This window comes from Sinohyriopsis cumingii, chromosome 17 (genome assembly GCF_028554795.1).
Source record: "Sinohyriopsis cumingii isolate HCF-2022 chromosome 17, ASM2855479v2, whole genome shotgun sequence".
Taxonomy (NCBI): domain Eukaryota; kingdom Metazoa; phylum Mollusca; class Bivalvia; order Unionida; family Unionidae; genus Sinohyriopsis; species Sinohyriopsis cumingii.
The window spans coordinates 109,932,043-109,942,202 of record NC_142977.1 but is presented as its reverse complement, the minus strand read 5'-3'; the positions used below and the strand labels follow the sequence as shown (position 1 = coordinate 109,942,202).

Below are 10,160 nucleotides of genomic sequence, written 5' to 3'. Positions count from 1 at the left end.
TGATCAAAGGAACACCCTAGCCATGTTTCATGAACACAACTGAAGATAAGCCAATAAGAAGAAAAAAGTACGAGTTTACAGTCAAACTTCATCAAAGGAAGATAATGTTATCTACATTTCCCTTTGGAAAAAGCACATAAGATCATACTAAGCCAGCAGTTGGAGATTTACCTGGAAGACAAAACTTTTACACTTAAATAACATAATTTTCCTGGAGGTCATCGAGTTCCATGAAGATCTAAGATATAAAGCTTTCAGCAGTTGTAAAAATAATTTTTTTTTTTACAACAAATCCAAATGATGATGACAATTATAGCATTAGCTCTGCTTTACATAATACAAGCCGGTTAACAATAAGATGAAATTTCGTTTCATTGCAGTTCCTTTTATTCTAATGCATACTGAATACACTTAATATTCAACGATTTCAAGTAAAAAGAAATCTGAGCACAGAGTAAAAAATTCTATCAGCAATAACAATATTTTCATTTAATATAACATTTTATATATAAGTTTGTCCTACATGCTGTCATTGCAAGTAGTCTGTTGTTATCATCATTTTGAAACAAACAAACATTATTAGATTTTAAAATCTGAAATTTAAGTTTTGTTGCAACCGCTTATGTTCTACCATTTTCATCATATGCAGTATATACTTGTGCTGTATAACTAATCTTGACCAAAAAAAAAAATGTTCAAAATAATCTCCTTTTTTATTCTTGCATAAACAATAAGGAGCGAAAAAGATTTGAAATTCTAAATCTGCATGATACTTTCATGTGGAAAAATTCTACTGGAATACCTCTGACCTTTTCTGGTCAAGTTTGGTTGGTTTGGCGTGTTAATGCCATTTTTCAGAACATGGCATCCAGAATATTTTGTGGAGGAAGTACCAGCGACCAATTGGAAGCTACAGGCAAGCTTTCTCACATTGGCTGAGCTGAGTCTCAAACCCATTGGATAGATGTGAGATGCGAGTGATCAACAAAAGCAAGCATCTAAGACTACTCGGCCAACTGGGCACCTAGACTGGTTAGAAACTCTACAACCTATATTTTACAAATCTGTATTACTCTTTGGAATCTGTTATTCATGCTGCTACTCATTGGAGTCTGTTATTTGTGTTGCTACTCTTTGGAGTCTTATTTGTGTTGCTACTCTAATAGTCTATAAAAAGTACTTCTGCCCTAAATGAAAAAAATAATGAAATTTAACACAAATCAATATCACATTTGTCCTTAATTTATTTATGTTGCCAAGAAGCTGGCCATGGGTAGCATGCTCAGCTCACCCATGAGCTATACTCCTAAAGCAAAGAGGCTGTGACGAAATTGGTATTCAAATCAAAGGCAATGGTATTCAAATCAAAGGCAAAAAGTCTTACATTTAGGTTAATCTAGGGTGTGAAGTAAAAGATGGACAAACACACAAAATAATCACTACAATCAGCTTTCACCAAGCATACTAAAAATACAATTTTAGCCTTAATTGTGTGGACAGACACTGGTGCCATAATTCTTGCAATAGCATCTGCTAAGGCAGGCTTGACAAATATTGGGTACATATCTGGCTTTAATCAGAAGGATCACTTTGCCAAGCTCAACAAATATTTTTAGTTTTCCTCTAGCATAAATATTATCAGAACACTGTAACAGTTAAATTTTGTAGCAAAAATGCAGTAATCAGGAGGTAGGTGGAGAAGTTTCAAATTAATCCTTTACTTCTTTTTTTTGGACTATAATATACAAACCTATTGAACTAACTAATCTTTACAATCACAATTTTCTCTTTCAAAACTAGGAACCTAAATTAGTTCTTTACTAATTCAGGTTGCTTGAAAATTCAACTGAGAATCATGAATATCAAAACTTTAGTGATGGAAAATATATCAATAGTTCATGGTCATTCCCAGCTGACAGAAGATCTGAAATTTTCAGCAAAACTTTACAAACACTGACATTGTTCATTCAAATAGTCTGCATCACTAGAATGACTCAATCACATCCAGTGTAATATATTCGCATGACTGATCACTAGAATGACTCAATCACATCCAGTGTAATATATTCTCATGACTGATCACTAGAATGATTCAATCACATTCAATGTAATATATTCTCATGACTGATCACTAGAATGATTCAATCACACCCAGTGTAATATATTCTCATGACTGATCACTAGAATGATTCAATCACACCCAGTGTAATATATTCTCATGACTGATCACTAGAACGACTCAATCACACCCATGTAATATATTCTCATGCTTTGAAAACTAGGAAGCAGTATAGAGACTTAAATTTAAAATCAGAGACCGCAGCACTTCAAGTTTCCAAGCATTATTTATACTCATTTCACTGTTGTTGGATGGATCAAGAACAGATAACTAGAAATTATATAATTTATAACTAATTAGATTTTACTGTGAAGGATAAAGACCTGGCACATTCTGGTGATCCAAGAAATAGTGATTTTCAGTTAATAATTGTCATTTAATTTTCGTCTGGAGGATCAAGAAGCATAAATTTGTCAATACAATTCATGATCCATGATGCTGGTACTGAACACAGTCTGAGAGTTCTGATTGGTGGATACTTTAGACTGGTATCATGTACTATGTAGAAACAACATTCCTTAAGATTTCCATGTGGTGGTGCATGATAGGGTACAGTCAGATCTTCATCACAATAATGGCCTGGTTTTGGCTCCCTCATGAGAATTCTGCCACCTCCGTTTTTGACAAGCTCAAGAAGTTCTTCCTTCTCTGGTGTGGGATATTCAAAGGTGCCATGGAAATAGAACTGGCATCCATCAAACAGACCAGGCAACTGAAAACAGGGACAAATATCTTTAAATAGTTTCATGTGTCTCAGAAATACCAGTACCTATGCAACTGTTGACAAATTAACTCAATATACCAAGTTTCTTTAAAAACAGATAGTATAGCTCATAAAAGTTTATAAACATAAAACTCGAAAATAAACCTGACCATGCAAAACATTAGACAGATTCAGGCAGAATAAAGTCATAATGAAGATGTAAGTACAGATATTCTTACTTTTGGCAGAATTGCAAGCATCAAATACTACAAGTAGTGTGATTTATATCTGATTTATGAATATTCTTACTTTTGGTACACCTTGCAGGCATTTAGTGACATATATGTACTCCAAGTCATTGGTTTATCTGTACTGATCACTGACATTCACCTCTGTCCATAAAGCTTCGAGTCTCAGCTCGGCCAACGTGGGTACATGAGACACCTGGCCAGTTCTACTCCACCAATTTTATCCTATCATGTGCTGAAAAATTGCATTAACCCCACAAAACCAAAACCAAATAGCTTGGGTATCTGATTTGGGAATTTTTAACTTATTTGGAATATATTAAGTACACAGGTCCAGATAATTGCAAATTCCAGAAAAGGATAATGTTGTATTTGCTAAGTGTAAGATACAAGACTGAAGATTGCAAAATTAACACTGAAACATGAACATAGATTTTTCATCCAGAATATCTGGTGGAAGAAGAACCTGGGAAAAAGCACCTATCCACGTGAAGCTACTGGCAAGCTTTCTCATATACCCACATTAGATAAGCACAAGACTCGAACCCATGCTGAGAGAGAGAGAGAGAGAGAGAGAGAGAGAGAGAGAGATGACAGCAAATGGTAATGGTAAGCTCCTTAGACCACTCTGCCACAGGGAAACTTAACTCATGAAAAATACTGGTAATGTCAATAGGAAGTGAAATTTATTAGATCGGCATTTTCAAATATTTCATGATACTATAATATTAGTATTTAAAATATACCAATTTTTTTTTAGAATTGTCAGTTTCAAGATACTTGGATCAAAAAAAGGCCAACACCATCGATCTGATTCAACTCCTAAGGTATAGTAGACTTAGAAATACCATTGGATTCAACTCCTAAGGTATAGAAGACTTAGAAATACTATTTTTTCAAGGACCCTAATGCCTAGTGCAATCAAGGTATATTTATTAATAGCCATTTAAAGGATTAGAAAGAATGAAGAATGTTGTAATTTCCTGACAAGGGACTTCCAAATAGTTTTGCGACAGACTTTATACTTTATTACAGAGAATAAAATAAACAAATTTTAGGAGAATAACAATGCTTTATTTCTAAGAAAAACAAATGAATTCCGATCTTTATACGAAGAACAAAACAAAAGCTATAGATTGCATAGCAAATCAGGTACAATAGGAGATCAGTCACAAATCATCATATGAAAAACAAAATACAACGAAATACAATGGAAGGATAAAAAGCAGACAAAGTAGAATAGCCACAATCTCTTCAATGAATTCTTCACTCAAATAATTTGCCCACATGACCACACTACAACCACCGACTTTTTAGGTACTAAGTTCTTTAACAATTTCCTTTTTGATAGTTTCCATTTCTAATTGCTTGTGCAGTTTCTCTTTCTTCGGTGCATTGGCTTGTGTAACTAAGGATATTTTTCCAGTAACTTCTGCCTTTTCATAAAATTAGTCCGATGTTTTCTTGAGATGCTGGTTACTGTCCTTGATCCTTTGCTTCTTTATCTTCAATTCCTCCAGAGCTTAAAGGTTTTCTTTCAGCTGTCTGTGTAGCTGATTTGACCTTCAAATGCTCGTCCTCAAGGTTCCCACTTCCATCTCCTTGTTCATGCTAAAACCTATTTCTACAGTGGCCTGACCAAGAAATAGCACAAGCAAGGACTGCAGAACTGGCTTGAGGTCACTGTATGTATCAGCACCTCCTTCATTTGCACTATTGAAAAGTTCACCTACCTGGTCCTCCGATGGACAGAATACCAACAACCTTTCTGTTGGGATGCAGTTGAGAGCCTTTGAAACTGCTGAAGGACAGTCTCATACAAGTCCTCATTGAGCCTGTGGCAACTGACCTGAAAGAAGCCTACAGAACTTATCCCTGCACTTAGTCTTGTCTGCTGCCATCAATGCAGGAGAAAGGCGGGACAAGTTCCCCACAGTCAAATAGGAAACTGGACTTTTCTCCAGGATGGTTTTGACAACTTCTATGAGACATGCCTTACATTCCATCATCAGTCCTGCTGTGCCCTCCTTCAGTTTTTCTGTGGCATACCTGATGTCCACCTGATTGTAGTCCACTTGGAGGGAGGTGTCTGTGATGTTAATCTTTACCATTTTCATCTGAGTAACATTTTTCTTCATGAAGTGGCTCATCAGTCCTCTCACCATCTGGTACATGGCAAAAGAATGATAGCATAGGATGATCTATCAGAAACTGGGTGAGAAAGGGCTGCAGTTGCATGGCAATGCACTGGAAGAAACAGAACTTGGCCAGAAAGCATGGGTCATACCTCACAAACTCCACTATGGTGTTGTATGACCTATTGTCAATGCATACTCAACTATGTTTGGGTAGATCTTTATTGCCCTCTCACGAACTGGAACATTCTCTAGCCAACGAAGGACAACAAACTTCAGGGGCCTCTTTCCTTCAGGAGATTTGACATAGTCTTTCAGCCTTACTGGGGCATCTTTAAAAAGATGGAGGGCTGACAAGAGTAAACTGGATACCTTTCAGCCCGCTGCTGACATTCCTCTTTTAAAACTTGTCGACCACAAGGAGGTGACACGAACCAATGTTAATGAGCCTGGTTCCATAATCCATCTGTAGTTGGGCACCAGGATCTTCGTGTAGCTTCCAATTTACGCTAAGGCCATCCATACCAATTTGAACCATGTCATGGAGTGCTAAGCCTGCATTAGAAACAGCATCCATCATGGTCTGCATGAGGTCAGTGGCATGTCCTAAAACTTGGATTGTAACATACCTGGTCTGCATGTTGTCTGTATCTACATGCCAGAACCTCACTTGAAGATCTAGTTGCTTTTGCTGCAACTTGCGGTTTAAGCTTTCATTAAAACAGCAGCACCAATCCTCCGATTATTGACTTGAGCATTGTTTTAAAATGTTCCACAACACCAAACACACTAAGGTATGCAGCCTTCTTGTCACAGCACACATACTTTTGGGCAGTAAAACTGTCAGGAATCATTTTCCGGAAAAAGGTCTGGCGCATTATGTACTGAATTGTAGGAGTAGGTAGTGGCTAGTTGCAATCTTTATTCTTCATAAAATTTCTGCATTGAGGACATCATCTCCAGCAACATATGACCTGAATTCAGGTCTTCTTGTATTGTCAGGTGCAGATGAAATAGTTGCTGTTTCATTAAGCTTGGCTTTCTTCTGCGTTTCCTTGTGTGTTTTGGACTTAGCTGGGGTGCTGGAAGAGGCTGTGGAGCTAGTTCCCTGAAAGAAGCTGTGTGCCTTGTACTTTTCACTTTTCATGTGGGACTTGACAGCACCCTTTCCCATTTTTATGACATCAATTATTTTTTACGCTTTATATGTAGAGCCTTGTCACCTTTGGAAGGATGCAACCTGGAAAAAAAACTTTATTGAGTACTTACTGTAACTGATGTTGGTAGATACAGAATAAACTTATTATTTTTGCTGTTGGTTGTATCTGATCTCACTTTTTAAAGAGTTTATTTGAATTATAATTGTATATGAAATATTTTTGTTTATTTACATTCTTGACAATAATTATATCTCCAATTCTAGGTTAGTATATTAGATTTTTTCCACTGTGATGGGCCAATTGGGCCCTGGGTACTAATAGTGATGGGCCAGAACAAAATGCATGGGACTCTAACTGACAATAATTGAAATCAGCAGTGGTTGCTTACTCAAAATTGATGGAAAAATTTTCAGTTTCGTGTCAAAATGGCCTGGCCTACTGTCAGTCTAAGACATTGCTATGTGACTGATAATACCCAATAAATCAGATGAGATTAATAATTGCACAACACTTACAAAAATCAACAGGATTGAAATTTTGATGGAGATTCAGAGTTGATAACCCTGTTATTTGGTAAAGGCAAATTTGTAGAATGTTTCATTATGGAGGTATATTCCACCATTATTTCACTTTCAAGTATATGCAAAATTAATTACCAGATCTAACTTGTATTCTTGTTGTTGACTCCAACTGGGATCGAATACACACTTACCAGGCATTTTACTCCAAGTGAAATGGATAAGCTCTCGCAGAAAAATACCCAGATAAATCTTCTGTATTCTCATTGCCACGTACACAGGTTTATCCTTTGGCAGGTGTATGTGTCCTCCTGAATATGCGGTAGCAATCAGACTTTACGGAAATTGGCAAAGCACACCTTCTCTCTCCGGCACACTTCACAAAAACACATTAGCCAACCTCATAAATAGCAATTTGCATAATTGATGACTACCTTTAGTTGTCCCCAGCAGACAAAATCGATTTCTGGAATAACTTAGATGCATATGATGCATTCAAGTGGCATCTTAAAATCATCTGCCACAAAAGTATGCCATGTGTAGCTGCATATTATTTTTTATATCTGCTGCTGCATGATTGCTCTTCCAAATTTTACAGGTACATTTACATGTAGATGTAAGTTCCTTGTGAAGAAAGCAGACTTTCTGTTAACAGAGATATGACCGTAATTTACAACCAAAGTTTGGTCATGATGCAGAAAAAGTCAATAATAGACTTCCAAATTTTAGATCACATGCCAAATTCAGAAGCTTTGACGTACAATAGGAACAAATTGAGACCATTTTTGTGTATATTTTTCATTATCTTGTTTTGAGAGTTTGAACAGCTGATTCACAGTATAAAGATGTACTGTTGCAACAGAAAATAAACTGGCAAACAAGAATGATAGATGGAAAAGATTAGTGCACTTGATAATGCTTTCTATAATCAGATCCACGCAAAATTATAAATATCCGACTGGTCACGTGTTTAAACCACCCAATAGCAAGCAGTTTTATTTCAATTACATGACACAATGGTATGAAAAGAAACTTTCGTACATATATTTGTCAATTAATTATATATTTTTAAGGAAAGAGGCTTGTTTTCAAGTAGTTTTCAAGGATGAATAAAAATTCAAGTACTTTTCAGGGTACCATGTGAATTATGTCTTGCCTTAAAAGATACCAAATTTCATCATAGAATTTCTTAAAATGAGTCGGGAAAAATTTGGGAACAGATTTCAGAATGTTACTGGTTATAAATATTTAGTTTTAAGACGAAAGTAACATGCTAGAAGGATTTTCTTCACTATCAAAGACAAAGGTGTAAAAGGATAAAAGCAGAGTCAATCACCTACCTGAGTCAGATAGCAGTGTTTGATTGGGTGAATGACAGTGATGTCAGTTCAAAATCATCAACTGTCATTACAATTTTCTAGTAGGTCACCCTGTGTCTGCTAAAATGTGCTAGGTGCTTAGAGTGCTAGGTTGGGTGGTGACCTGGTGTGTTTTCCTCTTTTCCAACATGACAAGCCGAATGTGCAGGATATAAAGTAAAGGGCAAACGACAGTAAAATGCAGTATGACGGAAAATGTGTATTTCCCAGGGTATGATGAATTCTTTTATTTCAGTTAGATAAGTATACATCAGTAGCAAAGGACATTTTTTTTTCATCCATGTATAATAATTTATAGTCTCTAAATCATTAGTGCTGTTCCATTTAAACGTACGTTGTACCAAAGGAAGGCACTCTCTTAACAAATATATGCATTGATTACTCAAAGAGTTCATATGAAAGTAATATAAATTCTAAATTGCATCTATGGGTGACTATCCCAAATATGTTTTGCTGGTACAGCCCTTATGGTTACTGAGAGTACGAGTAAAGCAGAAATCTTTAACAAATTTGCACTGGGTAATACTGGAATAAATGAATTTTAGGTTTTCAGGTTCAAGGTGTGGCATCTTAAAACTAAAGATATATGTCATTTTGCAAGTCTGCATTTGTAAAAGCTCGACTTTGGCTGCATTTAGAATTCCTCGTGATCTACTGATCCTTGTGATTTATTGATCCTTATGATTTACTGATCCTTGTGATTTATTGATCCTTGTGCTCTACTGATCCTTGCGATTTATTGATCCTTGTGATCTACTACTGATCCTTGTGAAACTTCATACCAAATATAATCACCTTGCCATAATGTTGCTGGAGTTCAGTTTACAAGAAGAAATGACCAATAGATTGAAAGATTGATTGATGCACAAACACATGAATGGATGGACATGACCGATCACAAGACATCCGCAAAAGTAGGACATACACATTTTAATAGTTTACAATAACTGTCACAGTATACACTGCTCTATACATGTGGCAAAATTATGACATAATTACAATCACATGTAGCAAAAGTCTGACATAAGTATAATCACATGTAGCAAAAGTCTGACATAATTACAATTACATGTAGCAAAAGTCTGACATCACAATTACATGTAGCAAATGTCTGACATCACAATTACATGCAACAAAAGTCGGACACAATAACAATTATATGTAGCAAAAGATTCAGATACAAAAATTATAAAATGCAGAAAAAGTTGGACACAGTCACAATTAAATGTAGCAAAGGTCTGACCTTATTACAATTACATGTAGCAAGTCTGACATAATCACAATTAATTAAATACTATACTTGATGCTTTCTGTTTATTTGCCCCTTGTGGGCAGCACCAGAGTCAGGACTAATACTGGTACCCGGTACCTCAAAGGCTTCCTCACATACTCGAGTCTTGTATTCAATGCATGTACTTATCCCTACAAAAAGCCACAGAAAATAGAATGTATAACATTTTGCATGAGTATCAAAATGAAAGCCAACAATATACAATAAAATCATCAAAGCTGAGGTAAGGGGCGATGAAGAGTTAAGTAAAATCCAAGCTAGCTAACAAAGGCAAAACAGATTAATTAAGGAGACTAGACATCATATACAATATGATATGGAATGCAATTAGCTTTTGATTTCCATTTACTACACCAAATCCAAAGGCTAATCCAAAATTATCTTGTTCACTGACTTCAACCCAATACTAGCCTTACCAAACTCAGCCCTGGTTCCTAACTTCAACCCAATACTAGCCTTACCAAACTCAGCCCTGGTTCACTGACTTCAACCCAATACTAGCCTTACCTAACTCAGCCCTGGTTCACTGACTTCAACCCAATACTAGCCTTACCAAGCTCAGCCCTGGTTTACTGACTTCAACCCAATACTAGCCTTACCAAACTCA

General features: G+C 36.1%; 1 protein-coding gene across 1 annotated transcript in view; it reads right to left on the bottom strand.

The window, feature by feature from the left end:
• Window positions 1–364: 364 nt before the first annotated feature.
• LOC149779658 (BRCA1-associated RING domain protein 1-like) overlaps window positions 365–10,160 on the bottom strand; it is a 46,506-nt gene continuing 36,710 nt past the window's right edge. The window contains exons 10-11 of the mRNA XM_089940474.1: window positions 9,563–9,684; window positions 365–2,831 (exon numbers count right to left, since the gene is read on the bottom strand). Of these exons, the coding sequence (XP_089796600.1) occupies window positions 2,496–2,831; window positions 9,563–9,684 (458 nt within the window). The 3' untranslated portion in view covers window positions 365–2,495. The remainder of the gene's footprint in view (window positions 2,832–9,562; window positions 9,685–10,160) is intronic.